We start from the raw sequence: 21,842 nt of genomic DNA, 5'->3' as shown, positions 1-21,842 counted from the left end.
GTCAGCGATTATGTAACATTTTGTGCATGTGTCGTCAAGAAAGAAAAAAAAAAAGAAGAAAAAAGAAAGTGTCGTCAAGAAAACTGAGGCTCATTTGGAGACAAATTGTTATTGAGAGTTGATGGAGAATGCATGGCGACCACACCAGAGGATTCTTATGGGTTTGAAAACTTTTAAATAATTTTTCAGAAAAGTTTCATTTTAATTGCTGTGGTGTAACCAAGTAAAAAGGACTCAAATTTTCCATACTCCTTGAATTAATGTGAGTGTACACATCTTAATAATTATTTTCAAAAGTAAATTTAAATATATAACACGAAAACACATTAAATACACAAAAATATTCCACTGTATTCCATATATATTTTAAAAGAATATTTATTTGCATGACTTTTCCTACAGAAATAACCACAATCCTTAATATTTTGAGTCTATTAATCTAATCTGATTACATTCAGATTCACCGGTGTCTCACAAGAACAAAACAATATAAACTATGACCTGTGACAATATAGGAATAAGACCCCTGAATCAATTCTGCACACCTAAACAATGATAAAATAAAAAGTATTTTATCGCATAAAAAAAAGTTTTCACACAATGAAAGTGTTTTATTCGAGTTGTGACCACGCCACTACCTGAACCTCACAGCGATTGGCTGCCGCCCACATTTTTTACTTGATTTTTTACTCTTAACGCTTTCTCCAGTCCGCTGTCAATCCCACAATCCACTGCGCGAGCGTGAAGCTCATTTTCCATAGGAATGAAATGAAAAACGTCACTATACTCCGGCGCCAGTGAAAACGCACTGTTAAAGCCCAATTTATACTTCTGCGTCGAACTCACGCCGTAACTACGTCGTAGCGCGCGTACCCTGACGTGCACATACCTCTCCAAAAATGTAACGTCAATTCTACGCGGACGCAAGCGCTGTGATTGGTCATTTTAAAGGCCTCATTATACTTCTGCGTCGGACCTACGCCGGAGCCTATACGCCGTAGGCAACGTGTTGGTTTTAATTTATACTTCTGTGTCGTTGTCCGCGTTGACGTGCACCTAGGGAGCATGTGAAACCCCGAGGGAGGGGTTCTGGCAGACCAATCACAGCGCTTGTGTCCGCATAGAATTGACGCGTTGTTACATTTTTGGAGAGGTGCACGTCAGGGTACGCCGTAGGGTACGCGCACTACACACAGCCTACGACGTAGCTACGGTGGCAGTTCGACGCAGAAGTATAAATAGGCCTTTAGTAGGAATTTGCGAGTTCGGGAGTTTGCCGTGAAGACGAAAATGGTCCGCACAGTTATTCCCTCATGTACAAGTTGGTCACGCGAACTCACCACATTGACCAACAAAAGGGTGAAAGTGAGTGGCTTATGTGTGAACTGTGCTTTAGGCCTATATATCGCTACGCTATTGACGCTACTCTAAGCTTTTTTGGTCCATTAAATTTCGTTGAAATATCGCTATGTCGAGACCATTAGCCTACATAAAATTACTTTTAAAATAAATTTTCATCTAAAATCACAAATACGCAATGGCTGTATGCAAAATCGCTCCCTATCCCCTACTTTACTATTCCCTACATTAGTCAATTAATTTGGTACACTTGAATGTGTGAACAATGCGTACGCCATCTTCTGCCGACACAGGAATTCAGAGTGACCCTAGCTCACAGTGTTTGGTTAGCGCACTCAATAATAGGGTATCTGCAAGGGTTTTAAAATCACATTTAATGCTTTTTAAGACCTTTTTAAAGACCATTTTAAATCAAATTATACCATCCAGGTGGAGTAGAGCAATGTGTATGGTAACATCGAAACCATAAAAGTACTGTAAAAACAACGATTTAAACAAGTTTTATATAAAAATAAATCTCACATTTCAAGCTTTAAGCCATTCTTATATTTATATTCATATAAATATGATTTTATTAGGGCTGGGAATCGATAAAATAGGCTATATTATTCTTTTTCAATAATCAATCAACATAATCAATTTAACGGATTGTTTTTTTGTTTGTTTTTTACTAATTATCAAAATAAAATATAGTCCTACAAAGCTATTATTACCAGAGCATGTGATCAGAGCAAGGTCATTTTACCATTGTTGCCCAGCATGACTATACCAGCTCAGTAGGGCTATTGCAAACAGAAGTCTACTACTGAGAAATTTCACGTTATTTGAGCAGACTTTGCTTTTCCAGTGCGTGATCGGTACAGGATTGGAGCGTTTGGGCCGTTAACGACAGAGCAGAACGCGCAGCGCAAACATGAAGCGGAACACTGAACAGAGAGCACAGCGCGCCGACACACACACACACACACACACACACACACACACACACACACACACACACACAACGGAGAATGCGGCGCACACACAGTGCGGAAAAGACCCGCTCATGAAAGCTGCGCGAGAATGAAACCTGATCGCCGAACACGGAGCGGCGGGACGGCATATTTTCGGCCTTTTCAATAGCAGCCGCAACAGGAAATCATTACAACGAGGCAAAAAAAAAAGTGCTGCGTTAATTGCGTTTTTTTTTTTTTTTTACCTGTTAAACATCTCAAATTAATCGCAAACATTAACGCGTTAATTCCCCCAGCCCTAGATTTTATAAATATCTTATCCTAATTGTTCACATTTTTAGAATGCACAATAGATTATTTTAGATCCATCAGCTTAATGAAATAAAAAAATTGCAGAAATATATAGCGGTTACCCTGGTAAACCCTGTAAACAACGCAGCGGCTTTTTTTTTTTTTTTAAATGTGACAAGTTTCCAGGAATGATATAAACACCACAGGTAAACATTTTCATAATTCATCAACAGTATCTCATTGATTGCGAAATGATCTGAAAACGTGAGCCTGTAGAATGTGCAACAATGCCTCGTATTACTTTTACCTCGTTTTACAGTTAAATCATTGCCTTTTGAAGTTTAACTTTAATATTAAGCCATATCTCGATTCCTGTTTTTCCGTCCCCAAATTTAAAAGTGCTTGAAATTATAATTAAGACTTTTCTTAAAGCATTTAAGATATTTAAGACTTTTTTATGGCCTTAAATTTGATTTAAAGGTGACATATTATGCCCCTTTTCCCCAGAATGTGTCTGTGAAATTTCAGCTCAAAATACCAGATCATTTATTATAGTTTGTCAAATTTGCCCCTTTTTGGGTGTGAGCAAAAACACACTGTTTTTGTGTGTGTCCCTTTAAATGCAAATGAGCTTTAGCTCCGCCTCCGCTCAGAAGAGGGCGGCAATAACAGAACAGGCCAATCTCACTCATCCAGAATCCCAGAATAACCAGTAGCAAGTGCAGCCTTACGGAGAGACTCAGGAAGAGTTTCTGAATGTTAGTGGAGACATTTGTGTAGTTGTTGTGGAGTTACATTGATCATCTCATCATCATGTTGAACTTCTCCACAAGTGTCCACAGTTCCTGAGGTGTTTATAAGACAGCGGTGACATGTTCTGGTCAATAGTGTTCAGTGCTCGTCTGTGCTCAACCACAGAGCAGTTTCAGGCTTTGCTAGAACTTTGTTACACTGTTGTCGCTTGGGAAAACAAAATGGGGGCGCCGTGGGTGTAAACGTGCAGATTAAAGGCACACTATGCAAGATTTGTACCTTAATATAACAGCTTCGAAATCATTTTGATGGCAAACGAACTCGTAGTAGGGCGAATTTAGGGGGGGGGGGGTGGCGCCCTGCCAAATCTCGCGAGAATCACGACTTGCTTTACGGCACGACGTCACATACATCAACAACATATGAAGCAGCCTCTATGGAAGACACTAGCACGCATTTCAGATGCGAATCATGACAGAGTCAACGAAGAAAGCGCGGTCGGAAGAGTGCAGGGACTCTAAGGGTCGCTGTTTGAGAAAAACGGAAACTGCATAGTGTGCCTTTAAGGGCTGGTAATATTATAATAAGATCCTCTTCATACGTCAGAAGGGGAGTGAAATCTGATTGGCTTATTTTTGACATGCTTGCAGAGAAAGGCTCACCTGTTTTCTGGGTTGATAGATGCACTGGGGACCCAATTATAGCACTTAAACACAGAAAAAGACAGATTTTCATGATATATCACCTTTAAGACTAAGAACCCGTGGAGACCCTGCGCTATGGGTTCGGAGACCACTACATATGGCTGTGCCCTCATACAGTGCACTATATAAGGTTATCCGGGGTGTTTTTGGTCATAGTCCGCGTGTGTGTTTGTGAGGAGCAGGGCTGCAGGTGCAGTGTCAGCGCCCCCTGGCTGTGGAGCTGCAGTAGTCGCACAAACTCTTCCGGCATCTTGTGCATGTAGGGGTGCGGCATCATCTGGTCGTAATAATGGTACGGAACCGGACGCTCCTGCAGGTCGCTGCCGAACGGCCAGAATCCGTAAACGTGAACATGCTCACACAGTTCCAGTGCAGTGCTGATTAAAATAAACCCAGAGGAGAGGCGCACCTCCCGTAGGCCACGCCCCTTCCAGAACCGGTCCAGTGTCCGCAGGTAAGAGGGGCTGAAGAACACCACCGGCTGCTGAGGTCTGATTGGCTGGAGGACTTTGAGTGTTTTGATTGACACTGATGTGCAGAACGTGTAGGCGAAGGCAGGAATAATGAGGGAGGCGTTTCCGTACACACTGACCCGCTCCACCAACGGATCCGGATCCTTCTCCAGGTTTTTGTATCTATAGACACACACACACACACAATATTGGTAACACTTTACAATTAGGTTCATTAGTTAACAATAACATTAGTTAATGTATTAACTAACATGAACTAACAATGAACAATACATTTCTTACAGTATTTAGGGTTACACTTTATTTTAAGGTGTCATTGTTACAGTGTGTTTATATAGTAATATTAAGCAACTACATGTACTTACTATAGGATTAGGGTTTAGTTGAGGGTTAATTGCATGTAATTATGCATAATTTACTGTTATTACTATGGTAAGTACATGTAACATATGTAACAAAGACACTGTAAAATAAAGTGTTACCGTATTTAGTCATCTCTGTTAATGTTAGTTAATAAAAATCCAGCTGTTCATTGTTTGTTCATGTTAGTTCACAGTGCATTAACTAATGTTAACAAATACAACCTTAGATTTTAATAATGTATTAGTAAACGTTGAAACTAATATTAACTAAGATTAATAAATGCTGTAGACGTATTGTTCTTTCTTAGTTCATGTTAACTAAGGTAGTAAGCTAATGTTAACTAATGAACCTTACTGTAAAGTGTAAAAACAAATCCAACTGTATGCCTGTATAGATGTGTTGGACATATGAGAATAAAAGTGTCTTATATTATAATACTTTAAAATAATCTCACTGAGAGGAGTGTGTGTGTGTGTGTGTGGATACTGACTCTCTATAAATCTGACTGGGGTTAATGGTTATCAGATCCGTCTTCAGTCCAACATCACTGTCATTAACCGCTGCCAAATTAAACCTGAAAGAGAAAAGTAAATCTTTGATTTCTGTGAAACAGGTGCAGCTTCATAGCCTGACTACGTCAGACTTCGTACTTCCGCTCAATTTCAGTTCGCTTCTGTACTCATACTGAGATAGCGACCTATCTCCCAGTTTTCCTCCGGCCTGAAAACAGCCGGCCAATCAACGAACAGAGGGCGGGCTGAGAGCCGTGATGTAGACGCTGATTGTACCGTGGATGCGTAGATTTACTTCACATAATCTGCAAAAGTCATTCACAGCCATGTTCACTCCGGTATTTCGCTCGATGGTTTTTGTTTTTGCATCATACATGTGTTTACAGTGGAAGTTAGATGCGGCTGAGCATGCGCATAACACACGCCATAACCAAACGTTACGTGATTGGCTTACGGGTAACCAATGATTTTAAACTTCAGACAAGCGCCCCCCCCGCGAGAAAGAAAACGCTTTTCAATTATGCCCTTCCAGACTCTGTCTACGAAGCAAAGCGAAGTAGCAGAGTTTGGTATTACCAGGCTAGCAGCTTCAACCTTTTAAAAGTAAACCATAGGATCTAAAACATAAATGGTGTGTCGTCCAAGCTAAATTAATGTTGGGAAGTCATTATCCTTCAATGTGTTTATTAGAAAGAGAATCTGATGCTGATTATTGATCATTTTCAATAATCACTTTACTATAAAATCATATTAACAGGGTTGTCATTTTAAAATCGTCTCCTACTGACAAACACAACAACATCTAACATTTGTCCTTCGAGTATTCTGGATTAAAGCATCAGTCACCTTGTTCTGCTAGTTCGTGGTGTGTGAATTTCATGTTCACAGTCATTGCTAGTGTGACGTCCTGAAGTATATGATGTGTTCACAGTGAAATGTCATTGCTTAACTCTGTGCATATACACTATCTTCTCTGCGTTTTATTAGGCCACCTAGATAAGCATTTTCAAAAGAATTTGCTCTAACAATGTACCCATCACCCATTGCACAGTAACAGCAGATATAGCCGGTTGAATATAAAGCGCCCAGCTGAGCTGATAATAAGAGATGACGTGTCCTGTGGATTCTGTGTAAACTATTAAAAAAAACCTGTACAGTGATTAACCATTTTAACTATTCACAGAGAAACTGTCTGCAGCTGTTTCGGCGTTTCAAAGCTGCTGTAAAAAACACAAGTGAGCGCACATCAGTACAATTGTCTTTTAATCAAAATATGAATGAAACTGATAAACTAGATTTAAAAGAGTTCAAAGTCTATGTGATCTTCTGGTCTGTAGATGTGGCTCAGGTCCCCCCATAACGTGTGCCTGTGGGGTTTGTAGGGGCCAAGAACAGAAGGTGTGATGGCACTTACTGAATCAGTCCAAACATTAAACACGGCAAATTTGGAGTCTCTTACTGATTCCCTCTAGCACCACCAACTGTCCAAAGTTGCACTTACGTTTATGCTAATAACTTTTGAATCATAAGGGCTAGAAACAAAATTGCAGGTAACACTTTGTAATAACTGCACACTATTAATCATCAGTTAAGCATTAGTAAACAGTTAATTCATCATTTATAAAGCATTAATAGACAACTAGATGCGAAAGTTCGTCGAGACAAACTTTAAGTTGGCTTGAGAAAGTTTGGAGCAGAACGTTTTTTTGCTAGGCGGTTGCTAGGATGTTATGGGTGGTTGCTATGGTGTTGCTAGGGTCTTTTGGGTGGTTGCTAGGATATTTTGGGTGGTTGCTAGGGTATTCTGGGTGGTTGCTAGGCGGTTGGCTAGGGTGTTCTGGGTGGTTGCTAGGGTATTCTGGGTGGTTGCTGGGCGGTTGCTAGGATATTTCTGGTGGTTGCTAGGGTCTTTTGGGTGGTTGCTAGACGGTTGCTAGGATATTTTCGGTGGTTGCTAGGGTCTTTTGGGTGGTTGCTAGGCGGTTGCTAGGGTATTTTAGGTGGTTGCTATGGTGTTCTGGGTGGTTGCTAGGCGGTTGCTAGGATATTTTCGGTGGTTGCTAGGGTCTTTTGGGTGGTTACTAGGCGGTTGCTAGGATATTTTTGGTGGTTGCTAGGGTCTTTTGGGTGGTTGCTAGGGTGTTGCTAGGGTATTTTGGGTGGTTACTAGGGTGTTCTGGGTGGTTGCTAGGCGGTTGCTAGGATATTTTGGGTGGTTGCTAGGGTCTTTTGGGTGGTTGCTAGGGTCTTTTGGGTGGTTGCTAGGCGGTTGCTAAGGTATTTTAGGTGGTTGCTAGGGTGTTCTGGGTGGTTGTTAGGCGGTTGCTAGGGTATTTTGGGTGGTTGCTAGGCGGTTGCTAGGGTGTTATGAGTGGTTACTAGGATGTTTTGGGTGGTTGCTAGGGTGTTGCTAGGGTATTTTGGGTGGTTACTAGGGTTTTCTGGGTGGTTGCTAGGCAGTTGCTAGGATATTTTGGGTGGTTGCTAGGGTCTTTTGGGTGGTTGCTAGGCGGTTGCTAGGGTATTTTAGGTGGTTGCTAGGCGGTTGCTAGGGTGTCCTGGGTGGTTGCTATGAAGATTTTAGGCCATTGCTTATTGGCTGCTCGATAATATAAATCCTCTGAGGGGAGAGAGAGAGGGAGAGACGCAGGGCTGTCAGGCCCTTTGTGTCTGTGTGTGTGAAAACGTCGGTTTGGATTTGAATTTTTTTAGAATGCCCAATGTTAAGTCAATGGGAGTTTTTCCGAGTTTTGATCGTCATTTTTAGGAAAACCGTAAGTCCGATCAGTTAGAAAAGATATAGCATACCGAGTCAGAACAGTCTGAGTGTCTGAGCCGAGTTTGGAGTATGTAGAGTTAAAGCTCTAGGCTGCATTCAATTTATATTTTTAGGTCAGAAGAATAATAATAAGTTTAAGTACAATATCAGTAAGTTGGCTTTCTCAAGCCAACTTAATAATTAGCAGTTTATGAATACAGCTATAAATGCTTTATCCTTGATTTAAAAGCATATCTATATAGTGTTTAATATTTTCATACTTTATTAATGATCAATTTATCATTTCTAAATGAAGAAACGATAAACTTACACTTTCTAAGTGATCTTATGAATCACTGACAACTCCAAAATAACTGGTTTGTAAATAATGCTATACAACTATACTATACATTTAGAAATTATAAATTGTTACATTTTTAAAAAGTATGAAAATACAATTATTAATCACATTATAGATATCCTTATAAATCAAGAATAAAGCATTTATAGCTGTATTTATAAACTGCGTATTAATGTCTATTAATGCTTTATAAATGATTAATTAACTGTTTACTAATGCTTAAATTATGATTAATAGCGTGCAGCGTATTATAAAGTGATACCAAATTGCACAATATGCCATCATTTTCCATCATGAACATTTTTCCGCCATTTTTAATTTTTAATATAAACTCTTCCTAGACGGTTCATCCCATTTTCATGAAAATCTTTCTAGTGGCACGTGGTGTGAAGTGACAAGCACCTGATCTGTTTCGGGTTAAAAAAGTCTTTGTATTGTTGTGTCATTTTGATTCCTTTGTTATTTGGGTAAGCATTGTTCTAGACTTCTACATGGATTTGTTTTTGTTCATTCCATGTTTATTCTCACCTGAAGTATTTAGTGCCCAGAAAGTTGTGTGATCAAATAGTATGATCATAGTTTTTACTTTCAATTATTCTGATTGCAATGTATGCAAAGAAATATAAATGGCTTAAGTTTTCTATATATTCATAATTGTATGCTCTTTAAGCAATGAACACTTGACTAGGAAGTTGGGGCTTCAAATCCCATATGATGAAATGTCCAAATTGTTACGAGTACATTCAAGAGTTTATTTGGCTCTCTACTGAAACTGTTGTTTTCTGTTATTTTAAAGTAACAAATAGCCTAGTACAGGTGCCCAATCCTGTTCCTGGAGATCTACCTTCCTGCAGAGTTCAGCTCCAACCCTGATCCAGCACAACTGAACCAGCTAATTAAGATCTTCAGGAGCACTTAATAATTACAGACAGTTGTGTTGGATCAGGGTTGGATCTGAACTCTGCAGGTAGGTAGATCTCCACGAACAAGGGTGCGTTTCCCAAAAGCATCATTGGCCAACTATGGTCGCAAGTTCCATTGAACTCTATTGGTAACGACAGAACTTGCGACCATAGTTGGCTCTGGGAAACGCACCCCAGCCCACCCCTGGCCAAGTATGTCTAAAAATGTTCATTCTCACCTTGAGTTTCTCTTCCATATCCATATACAGTAGGGCTTTGACTCCGTACTCCGTACTGCCTTTAATATTCTAACCTGTTATGGGCATTATTTTTTGTAAATGTGTGGAAAAACAAGTTCTTTGTGACATGCAAGATTTATTGTATTAAAATTTAAATGCAAAAGAAAAGGCATGAACTTCTGGATTTGAAATACAAATATTGAGTATGTGTTTGTGGTACAGCTGCGGATCAGTTACGCACTGCAAACGCAGCATATGTGAAAGCACTATAGCGCGTGCTGCTCCTGTGCCGCATACGCACTGCAAACGGAGTATGTGTGAAACGGGCGTTAGCGTCCTGGTTAGCGCTTATTTTGTATACCAAAACAATGGCCGCGCCAACGCCTACAACAACCACGCCTGACGAGGAGTTCGAAATCTACACTCCTGACAATTTGAAAAGCAACGTGTGGCTCTACTTTGGGTTACCAAAGAAACAGGGAAAAATCATGAGTAAGTCCATTTTTTAATAATAATAAAAAAAACATAAAAAAGTGAAAAAAGTCGTAAAAGTGAAAACATCATTGCCTGCCTATTGACATTGACTGATACACTGCCCTCTGGTGGACAGAACATATACAACTTAAGTTTGATACCAATATAGGTCCTACTGAAGGCATTTTAAAGGTCAAAATATTATTAATAAATATTTGAATATTAATATTAATAAACAAACGAACTTCGAATATGATTTTTGGGCAAAAGTCGAAGCCCTAATATACAGTATGTCATCTCTGTGACACATTATGCTTAGTTACAGAATTTCCAAACAAAGGTTTGTGTTTAAAATCATTTTTAAACCATATTTACCTGATCAATTTTTACCAATGTTCTGTCAAAACATATTTTCTAAGAATTTACAGCTTACATCTATATTTTTTCACCTGTTTTCCATATAAATCACTCTGGTTGAGTGCATTGTTGTAGCCAGTGAGGGAGCAAGGAATTATGGGATGTGTTTACCGTATGACGAAGTCTGTGCTGTCAATCTCACGTCCACAGCTGCTGTTTTTCAAAATCCCCCCGCTGCCGACCACAGCACACCGACCCAGACGCCGGCCGGACCAGGGGTAGTCCTGCACACACACACGCACAGACACACGTGCACACACACACTATATTAACGATGACATTGCATAGTTCCATTGCAAGGGAACTTGCGTTGCATCAAGAATTGACTCTGTTTTACACATACACATGATTTATGCATAGTTTGTTTGAGAGTGGAGCATGCATAGTTAGCTCTTGAGGGGGTTGGCTTTGAGCATTGTGAAAAGCTTCCATTACAGACACTCTGCTCAGACTCGTGTTCCTTACGGCTCTGGTCCTGCTGCTGCCGAGGCGGAGTGGCGATTCAGGTCGGGGGTCTGTAGATGGGGATCTAGAAACAGGCCTGGCCTTTTCTCTGCCCTCACCTGCTGGATTCAGTGCCTTTTCTTAGGGTCAGCTCTGAAGAGTTGGATATTGTTAGCATCGATGGAAAGAGAGGTTGAGGACGTTCCACCTCACACTCCTGCATATGAGGAGCTCATGGAGGTTGTGACTCAAAACATCGACTGGCCAGTAAGGAACTCTAACGGTCGCAACCAGTCTCTTATCATGTGTATAGTTCTCAGATATCTAACTCCAGCTATCTCTCCCCCGAGTCAGCATCTTTCCCTGAAGGCCCCAATGTTACCCACCAAGCCGGTCAGAACAACATCAACTTTGGTGGGTAAAGCTTATTTGGCAGCAGGTCAGGCTGTGGCATGTCTACACACCATGACCCATACCAGACTGACCTGCTAGGAGATCTAGATCTTGAGAGAGCTGCGCCGGGCCACAGATCATTCTCTCCAGGCCACCAAGGAGACGGCTAAATCTATCAGCCGTTCTATGGCAGCCTTGGTGCCAGTGGAGGGGCATCTTTGGTTAAACCTCTCAGGGATAAATGATAAAGATAAAGGTTTCCTCATGGACACCCCGCTTTCACCTCCTGGCTTCTTCAACGAGTCAATACAGTCATCGAGAGGTTTCAGGAGGCAAACAAGCAGTTTCTCCCCCGCCACTCTCAGGTCTCATCGTCAAGCTCGCCACCCAAGGCTCAAGACCAGGGGGTTTTCCCCCGAGGGTCAATCCGATTCGCATGATCAAGGTAGAAGTAGCCCTGGTCCCTTCACCTTGTCATTGCGTAATGCTAACTACGGATGCGTCCTTCACAGGCTGGGGAGCAGTCCTAGATGGTCGCTCGACTCAAGGTCTGTGGAGGGGTCATCAGCTCTCCTCACACATAAACTGCCTGAGGTGATGGCTGTGTTTCTTTCTCTAAAGTATGTCCTCTCAGACCTCAAGGGCCACCATGTTCTTGTCTGTACAAACAACACAGCGGTGGTTCCCTATATAAACCATCAGGGGGGTCTGCATTCACGTCCACTTTGCAAATGTGCACACCAGATCCTCCTGTGGGCTCAAGGAAAGCTGCTCTCCATCAGGGCTGCTTACAGTGGGTACGGAAAGTATTCAGACCCCCTTACATTTTTCACTCTTTGTTATATTGCAGCCATTTGCTAAAATCATTTAAGTTCTTTTTTTCCCCTCATTATTGTACACACAGCACCCCATATTGACAGAAAAACACAGAATTGTTGACATTTTTGCACATTTATTAAAAAAGAAAAAATGAAATATCACATGGTCCTAAGTATTCAGACCCTTTGCTCAGAAGTCGTCCTGTCCCTGCAGCTGAAAAACACCCCCACAGCATGATGCTGCCACCACCATGTTTCACTGTTGAGACTGTATTGGACAGGTGATGAGCAGTGCCTGGTTTTCTCCACACATACCGCTTAGAATTAAGGCCAAAAAGTTCTATCTTGGTCTCATCAGACCAGAGAATCTTATTTATCACCATCTTGGAGTCCTTCAGGTGTGCTTTCATGTGTCTTGTACTGAGGAGAGGCTTCCATCGGGCCACTCTGCCATAAAGCCCCAACTGGTGGATGGCTGCAGTGATGGTTGACTTACTACAACTTTCTCCCATCTCCCGACTGCATCTCTGGAGCTCAGCCACAGTGATCTTTGGGTTCTTCTTTACCTCTCTCACCAAGGCTCTTCTCCCCCGATAGCTCAGTTTGGCCGGACGGCCAGCTCTAGGAAGGGTTCTGGTCGTCCCAAACGTCTTCCATTTAAGGATTGTGGAGGCCACTGTGCTCTTAGGAACCTTAAGTGCAGCAGAAATTTTTTTGTAACCTTGGCCAGATTTGTGCCTTGCCACAATTCTGTCTCTGAGCTCTTCAGGCAGTTCCTTTGACCTCATGATTCTCATTTGCTCTGACATGCACTGTGAGCTGTAAGCTCTTATATAGGCAGGTGTGTGGCTTTCCTAATCAAGTCCAATCAGTATAATCAAACACAGCTGGACTCAAATGAAGGTGTAGAACCATCTCAATGATGATCAGAAGAAATGGACAGCACCTGAGTTAAATATATGACTGTCACAGCAAAGGGTCTGAATACTTAGGACCATGTGATATTTCAGTTTTTCTTTTTTAATAAATGTGCAAAAATGTCAACAATTCTGTGTTTTTCTGTCAATATGGGGTGCTGTGTGTACAATAATGAGGGGAAAAAATGAACTTAAATGATTTAAGAAAATGGCTGCAATATAACAAAGAGTGAAAAATTTAAGAATTTTCTGAATACTTTCCGTACCCACTGTATATCCCTGGGTGCCAAAACCAGGGAGCAGATGTCCTGTCAAGGCAGGGGCTGAGACCCGGGCAATGGAGACCCCACCCCAAGGTGGTGGAGCAGATATGAAGGGTGTTCGACTAGGTGTTTGTGTCTTGAGGTGTTTGTGTCTTGAGGTGTTTGTGTCTCGAGGTGTTTGTGTCTCGAGGTGTTTGTGTCTCTCGCACACATTCACACATTCACACACACACACACACACACACACACACACACACACACACACACACACACACACACACACCTTGGGCAGCATACTGTGAAGTGCTTCATTAATTTTGTATGTGCTTGTTTTGCTTGTTTCATATTGGATGGATTGATTGATGGCTGTGTTGCGTTGGGTGAGAATGAATGATCCTGTGGCGTTACAACAAAACTGCAGCTGGATTCTGTCATAAACACAGAGAGAGAGAGAGAGAGAGAGAGAGAGAGAGAGAGAGAGTTTAAAAATGAAAAGTTTACGAGGACTCATTTTACATGAGCGTTAAGCTGTCACTATACCTCTTGATCAGTTTACATGACTAGGAGAACTATGACACACATCTAATTTAATAACCTGTTAATCGGCAAATAAAGTATAGCATAACTGGATTGGAGATTAAATTACACACCTGTTTATGTCCTGTTCAGTCGTGTTCAGTTTGTAAGGGCAGTTTAAGAAATCGGAGAGTTCCTGGGTAAAACTCTTCAAGTCTATGCTATAGAAAGAAACACATGAGATGTTTGAAAACAATCACTCTCATTATTTACTCCCTCAGGCGCAGGGGCAGATTAATGTTATATCACCCCTTCCTAAGTCAGTTTCAGGTCTCCAATGCTAGTGGCGGGCGCTTGTTTTTTAAACTGCCGCAAGGCAAGAACAGGGACAATGCACAACGCCATTGGATCAGAGCACTGTCAATCACTGCCTTACACTGCTCATTGTTGTCTGTAAATTTGACAATGACTAAATAGTTACTTGAATCTGAAAATAATGTTTCCAGCAACTAGGGATTACACAGTCAGGTTTATATATTTATATGGTTACACAGCCATCTAGTGGTTACACTATGGTATTACAGATGAAAAATGGTGCATAATTTAGAGGTAAATATTTTGTACCGTAAAAACCTCTTATATAGCCAGTATTTATTTGTTTTCCCAGAGATTCTCATCCGAATAGCCATTATTAGTGATATTTATTTTTTCACTAATATTTATTCGTGTGGAGGGGGGTGTCTTGTGATCTCCGTGACTAACCGTCTGATCTACATTAACTGCACCACAGGTCTATAGGTTAGGTGAATTGCATGTGTATGACGGCATACAAAGCTCAGTACATAGTTAATGATAAACTTCACATTTAAAGCAAATATAATAAAGATTAAAATGTTTGCAGGGGCGTGGAAGTGAAATACATTTCAGCTGATGATGAACAAATTCTCATTTAGCACAGTATCTGCCAGGATGAAAAAAAAAAAAGATAAAAGATAAAGCTTCATTGTTTACATTGAAGGGTAATAGTCAAATTACACTTCCTCAATTGCAAGACTGTCAATGATTTTAGTTCAAAGTCGTCAAATTAAATCAAGTTTTTCAGTAATTTAAGAATATCTAATGTGATACAATTTGGGGTAAAAAAGAGCACAACAATCAAACACTTCCATCATAGCATTACAGGTTTCCATGTGAAATAGTTAAGAGTTTTCTAATCTGTTTCATAATACGCCGCATTTGAGTTATTATATATATTTGCAGTAGGCCTATACAAGTACTGAATTTATATGATTTTTCAAAACTAACTACTTTTATGATTTCTTTTCTCACAAAATGAAAAGCTGTAAAGCTAAAAAGTTTTTTTTATTTTTTATTTTAACATCATCTACTGAGCATCGGACAATTAAACGAGTTTATAATCGGAAGTCAGAAATTTGGGCAGAAAATTCACTTTTATTGTACAGAATCGAGCAGCGTGAATGTTCCTTTAAGAAGGTAATTCTCTGAATTATCAGGATCGCTGGTTGATCTTCATTCTCACGCACCTTTTGGCCGGTTTGATAACGGAAAACTTGCGTCTGAGGTTTGCGCAGCGCAGCTGCTGAAGCGCCTCTGTCATCGCATCTCTGAAAGAAAAAGAGCATAAAATGAATTGTCTTGTGCACTAAACCAGAGTCTTTATCAAACATATACAGTGCTGTGAAAAAGTATTTGCCCCCTTCCTGATTTTTTTTTTTTTTCAACATATTTGTCACACTTAAATGATTCAGATTACAAAACAGATTTATATTACTGAAAGATAACCTGAGTAAATACTAAGTGCAGTTTTTAAAGGATCATTTCATTTATTAAGGGGAAAAAAGCTGCCCTATGTGAAAAAGTAATTGCCCCCTAAACCTAATAACTGGTTTTGCCACCCTTGGCGATAACAACAGCAAACAAGTGTTTGCTAAACCTGGCAATGAGTCTTTTACATCACTGTGGAGGAATTTTTGCCCACTCTTCTTTGCATAATTGTTTTAATTCAGCCACATTGAAGGGTTTTAGAGTATGAACAGACTCTTTAAGGTCACGCCACAGCATCTCAATCAGACTTTGACATGGGGCGTTTCTAGGTTTTAAAAACATCAGGGGCTGGGGGTGGGTAATTAGATAACATGATACAGAGAATAATGTATATTGTAGGCCTGTATGCAGGGGGCAGACTGGTTTAAAAATTCAGCCCTGGCACTGTAGCCACACCAGCCCACACTACCTCAAATGTGACGTAGTTAGGGGGGTTCGGGGGTATGCTCCCCCGTGAAAATGTGGATTTCTCTGACCTACATATGTGCATTTAAAGGTGTTTGAAGGCCAAAAAAAATTGGATAACAATAGCTTTAAAAGCATGTCAGTGGGCAGTAGCATAAATTATTTGTCAAGCAGATGACAGGTGAAATATTCAAACACATTCGAGGACCATACAAATATTATAAATTCATCAACTTGTAAATATAAATATATATTTATACTTATGAATTTTGCTAATAGTTTCTGTAATTAGCAAAGAACATTTGTGTTAAATAGGAATACATTGTAATGCAAAAGCCAAAGCACAATGAAAATAAGGCAACTTATGATTTACATAGGCTATTGTCCGGTTTCATATGTCTGTCAACTTTTCAAAATACATTTGGGGCTACACTCAAAACATTCGGGGCTGAAGCCCCGGCAAAATCGGCTGGCGACGCCTCTGACTTTGACTAGGCCACTCCAAAACCTTAATTATGTTTTTGTTTTTTTGCCATTCATGAGCTTAAAGCTACACTGTGTAATTTTTTAAGTTGATTCTTAGCAAAAAACACTTTATTCTTTCAAAATCATATGTGCTCATTAATGTGTAATTACCTACACCAACTAATCAAGTATTCTCGTAAGCGTAGAATCTGCCATTTAGAATACATACGAGCGAGTCGCTGGAATGGCGGCAGCCATGTTGCACCTCCATCTTGAAAATAAATTAGCCAAAGAGGGGGACATACCTGGAAATTCAAGCTTCGCCTTTTGCGTTTTGACACTCAGTGGCGCCGTGACGAATGCGAGGGGGAGATTACGCGTGACTGCCGGTAGATTTGAAATACGGCCACCGTAGGAGTTAAAACGCCCTCGGAATCGGAGGGGCTGGAAAGTAATATTCAGTTGGTAGTCATAAACAATTTCAACACTAGATGGGAGAAAATCCTACACAGTGTAGCTTTAAGGTGACGAACTAATGGCCGGACATTCTCCTTCAGGATTTTCTGGAACAGCGCAGAATTCAAGGTTCCATAAATGATGGCAAGTCGTCCAGGTTTGACTGTTGTTGTGATGTTCTTTTTATGAAATGCTGTGTTAGTTTTACACCAGATGTAATGGGACACACACCCTTCCAAAAAGTTCAACTATTGTCTTATCAGTTCACAGAATATTTGCCATAGAATATTGAAGAGGATGATGAGGAGGAGGAGGAAGGTGAAGGGCAAGGCCAAAGAGATAAGCAGTGCCACTCTCTTGCCCATGTCTTTGTCCATGGTATGACTATGAGGGAGGCTGGGCAATGAGTTCAGCCAAACTTGAGTCGCTTCACCGTCGCCTCGATCATAAGAACCTTCATGGAGAAACACAGGTACAGTAGATGTGCTTCAGACTGCTCTCTACTGTAACTGTTGAGTGCTGTACACTGTGCTCATACAACACTATGTACTGTAGCTGTAGCTCTATACTACTGTAATAAAAAGAAATGCATCAGAGATAGAGTTTTCTGAATGCTTACATTTTGTAAAAAGGATATGTTGCAGTTACAGTAATCAGTGCTTCTATTTTTCTACACAGAGACAAAGAAATGGAAGAAGCCAAATACTTCAGTTGATGTGTGCCAGCGGGGAACAGGCATACTAGCGGATGCCCCGGAGTGGCCACGGCCTTATATAGTGTCAAATTATTATAATACAGTATATATATATATAATATATATAGAATTGCGTGATATACAATCGCATTTGCGTGTTATAAAGTCAGAACTGTGAGATAAACTCGCAATTGTGAGAAATTTATGTCAGAATTGTGAGATAAAAAGTCGCATTTATCTTTTAATTTAAAAAAACGAAAACAAGAAAACGAAAACAAGCTTATGCTTCCTGATTGCTTTTAGAGGGAAAAGCTGTCCATAAATGCTGGTCTAGGATCAGTTTGCTCCGTAATAAAATAATATTGGCGAAACTCCGCCCAAGTAGCAGTGCTTCGCCTTCTGAGACCAGACAGTTTCTGGTCTCATTGACTTCCATAGTAGGAAAAAAATATACTATGGAAGTCAATGAGACCAGAAACTGTCTGGTTACTGATATTCTTCTAAATATCTTCCTTTCTGTTCAGCAGAAGAAAGAAATTCATACAGGTTTGAAACAACATGAGGGTGAGTATATGATGACAGAGTTTTCATTTTAAAGTGGAGTATCCCTTTAAATCATCTTGTCTAAATCACTAGCACGTCTGCTAATACAGTAAAGTAATTTTCCTTCAGGAAATACTGTTTAAAAAAAAGTAAACCTCACCCCAGTGCTTCCAAGGAATACCATCTGTATTTAAATACAGAAACACACCTCAAATACAAAACATCAAGTTAATCTCCAGTCCTTCTTGACAGAATAACTAACACAAAGGATGTGATGTACATCGGTCTCAAGAAGTGTGTGGACACTTGAATGTCATTTGAAGAGTTGATTGGAAGAAATATAAACACAGAATAAATTTGTAGGTCTGAAACGCCAAACGTGTGTTTGGGAAGGGAAGATAGTTAGTCAATGTTGACTGTGGCTAGTAGATTATTTCCATAGTTCGTGATGAACACCTGTGTGAACTAAGCAATGCGACTCTATTTGCTTAAGCTTTTCAAAATACAGTTGTGAAGAATATGATACACCAGTGTTTAGCCAGATGAGAAGTTTATCTATCATTTTTATATCTCTTTTAATTCCTTTTATAACTGTTATAAACTGTTATAGATTGGCATGGGGTACTTTCCATAAGATCATCTCTCAATGCAAATCAAACTAGCTATTAGGCTACCTGAAATAAAACCATGCCAATCTCTAGGTATGGTGAAGGCTATGTGATGATGTGGGGCTATTTTAATTCCAAAGGCCAAGGGAACTTTATCAGGATGCATAGTATCCTAAAAAAAATTTTTTTTTAAATACTTAAAAATAAAAATCTGCCTGCCTCAATGGGAATTTAACATAGGGGTGTCCAAACTTATGCACCCTGTATTTTAAGGAAGAACATTTATTTATTTACGATACATAATTCATTCACAAAGAAAATTGGTGTCCTTAAAGGTTGGATTTTTCCTAATTTTTTTAATTAAGGCATTAAGTTCAATTTCCAAAAGATGATTTTTTATTCCTCTTTTTAGTCAACTTTAGCATGGGTGTCTAAACTTATGCATAGCACTGTATGTTAAAGTAATTTGTATTTGCCACACTTCCTGCTACCAGCAGGTGGCGCTATTACTATAACCGAATATGAGCATTGTCATGTGTTCAGGACAGGACTCTTATCAAACAAGTGAAGTTTGGGGCAGATTGGACATTGTATGCCTGAGTTACTGCAGGCTGTGTGTGGTTGCCTAGCAACATCGGAACTACAAGCAATTTTAATATAGAACTTATCTGATGATGCATATATCACTCAAAGGCTGAAATTGGGTGTGCACATCTACATTTGTCAGGCCGCCGAGGACACGCCATTCGATGAAAACTCAAGATCTTCGCAATTTAACGTCGTAAAGACATCAAGATCACACTCACCAAATTTGAAGAATATCAGATCAAAACTGTAGGAGGAGTTCGTTAAAGTACAACGTCTGGAAATGGCAAAAACTGCACAAAATCTGAGAGGAAGTTCAAAATAGCTGACTTCCTGTTGTGTTTAGGGCTATGCTCCAAGATAATTTTTTGTAGGTATTGGGTCATTACATGTATATACCAAATTTCATACCTATACGTGAAACGTAGAGCCGTGGCAATAATGTAGGGGGCGCTATTGAGCCATTTTGCCCCACACATTTGTCAGGCCGCCGAGGGCACACTGTTCGACGTAAACTCAAGATCTTCGCAATTTAACGTCGCAAAGGCCTTTAGATTACACTCACCAAATTTTAAGAGGATCAGATCAAATCTGAAGGAGTTCATTAAAGTACAACATCAGGAAATGGCGAAAACTGCACAAAATCTAGGAGAAAGTTCAAAATAGCTGACTTCCTGTTGTGTTTAGGGCTATGCTCCAAGAGACTTTTTTGTAGGTATTGGGTCATTACATGTATATACCAAATTTCATACCTGTACGTGAAACATAGAGCCGGGGCAAAACGTAGGGGCTATAATTGAGCCATTTTGCCCCACACAATTCTGAAACCCATATCACACATATATTTTCACCACTTCTGAAGCGTGTGCAAAGTTTCATGAGTTTTCGAGCATGTTAAGGCCCTCTAAAAAGCGATTCACTTTGGAGAAGAAGAAGCGGAAGAAGAATAATAATAAACGGAGCAGAAACAATAGGCTCCTCTCACCATCGGTGCTCGGGCCCTAATAAATAGGCTAATTAGTTGAGTTGTCAGGCTTTTCCAAATTTAGTTGATTTTAAATCCTTAAATCATTCAATAAAAATCTAAATGACAACACCGTTCACAATAACATGCGAAGAATGATGATTGTTATTATAGTGTCATGGAAAATAGAAACATTAAATTCATACATTTTTTAATTCAATATCTTAGACTTATTTCTTCAAAAGCAAGTAATGATTAGATTTCAATTTTCATGAGAAAAATCCAATCGCACTCACAGAAATATCCAGATACGAGCGAGTCTTCAAAGCCGAGATAAAGGTGAAGTATTGAGTGTGCGCACTCACCTGGACGAGTGTGTGTCACGTGTGTAGTAGAACATCACACACACACTCTGAGAGATGACCAGGACCATCAGAAGCCTGAAGATCCACTGGAGAAACACCACTGCCATCAGAAGCACGAGTGCTGGAGCCAGTGCGTGTGTGACTGAGATGGAGAGATTAAAAATGACACATACACACACACACACACTCATGCAGACCTGTTCTTAGCTCCGCCCCTCTCACTTTAAAAGCTTCCTCACTACATAAATGTGATAAAGTGATATTCTGCAGTAATGATGAATGATGTGTCAAGTTTGATAAAGCACAATCTTCAAATAAATTTCATTCTTATCCTGTCTCTGTAAACAAACAGACTTCATTACATCTATTAGTCATTCACGTCTTAATCTGATGTCCCTGACTATAATATCAATATTAGAATATATATATACACACACATATACTGTATATATACACATACACACACACACACACACAATTTGATGTTTTACTATAATTTTCTATTAAACATTTTCTGTGCCATTTTAGGTAGACCAAGCCGGAAAACAAATAAATAAAGTGAAATAATTAAAAATAAATAAAAAATTAAAATAAATAAAAATAAATTTATTTTTCTATTCAACCATGTTTGTCTTCTACTGAGGAGTTTAATCGCTGTAGGAAAGACAGCTGATTTCTTTAAAATAGCTGTTCCACGTCATGCTACTAAGGAGGACATTAAGGGCCCTATTTTAACGATGTAAGCTCATGGTCTAAAGTGCAGGGCGCAAGTTCACTTAGGGCGTCCGAATCCACTTCTGCTAGTTTAACGACGGGGAAAATGGTCGGCGCTCCCGGCGCATGGTCTAAAAGCGTTGTCTCTATTCTCATAATGAGTAATGGGTGTGTTTTGGGATTTACGTGCATTAAACCAATCAGAGTCTCATCTCCCATTCCCTTTAAATGCCAGTTGCGCTCGTGCCATGGCAGATTCGCTATTTACATGACGGAATTTGATAGTGG

The 21,842-nt window shown here is 39.9% G+C and overlaps 1 protein-coding gene across 1 annotated transcript; it reads right to left on the bottom strand.

Moving 5' to 3' along the window:
• Window positions 1–388: 388 nt before the first annotated feature.
• st8sia7.2 (ST8 alpha-N-acetyl-neuraminide alpha-2,8-sialyltransferase 7.2) lies at window positions 389–20,981 on the bottom strand. Its single transcript, XM_084428554.1, has 7 exons — window positions 20,841–20,981; window positions 15,455–15,535; window positions 14,045–14,131; window positions 13,678–13,822; window positions 10,671–10,783; window positions 5,387–5,470; window positions 389–4,695 (listed from the first exon to the last, which is right to left on the bottom strand). Exons 1-7 carry the CDS (start codon window positions 20,945–20,947, stop codon window positions 4,182–4,184), a joined length of 1,131 nt encoding a protein of 376 aa, XP_084284680.1. The 5' UTR covers window positions 20,948–20,981; the 3' UTR covers window positions 389–4,181.
• Window positions 20,982–21,842: the final 861 nt, after the last annotated feature.

Source organism: Rutilus rutilus, assembly GCF_951802725.1.
Source record: "Rutilus rutilus genome assembly, chromosome: 13".
Taxonomy (NCBI): Eukaryota; Metazoa; Chordata; class Actinopteri; order Cypriniformes; family Leuciscidae; genus Rutilus; species Rutilus rutilus.
This window is presented reverse-complemented; position numbering and strand designations above follow the sequence as displayed.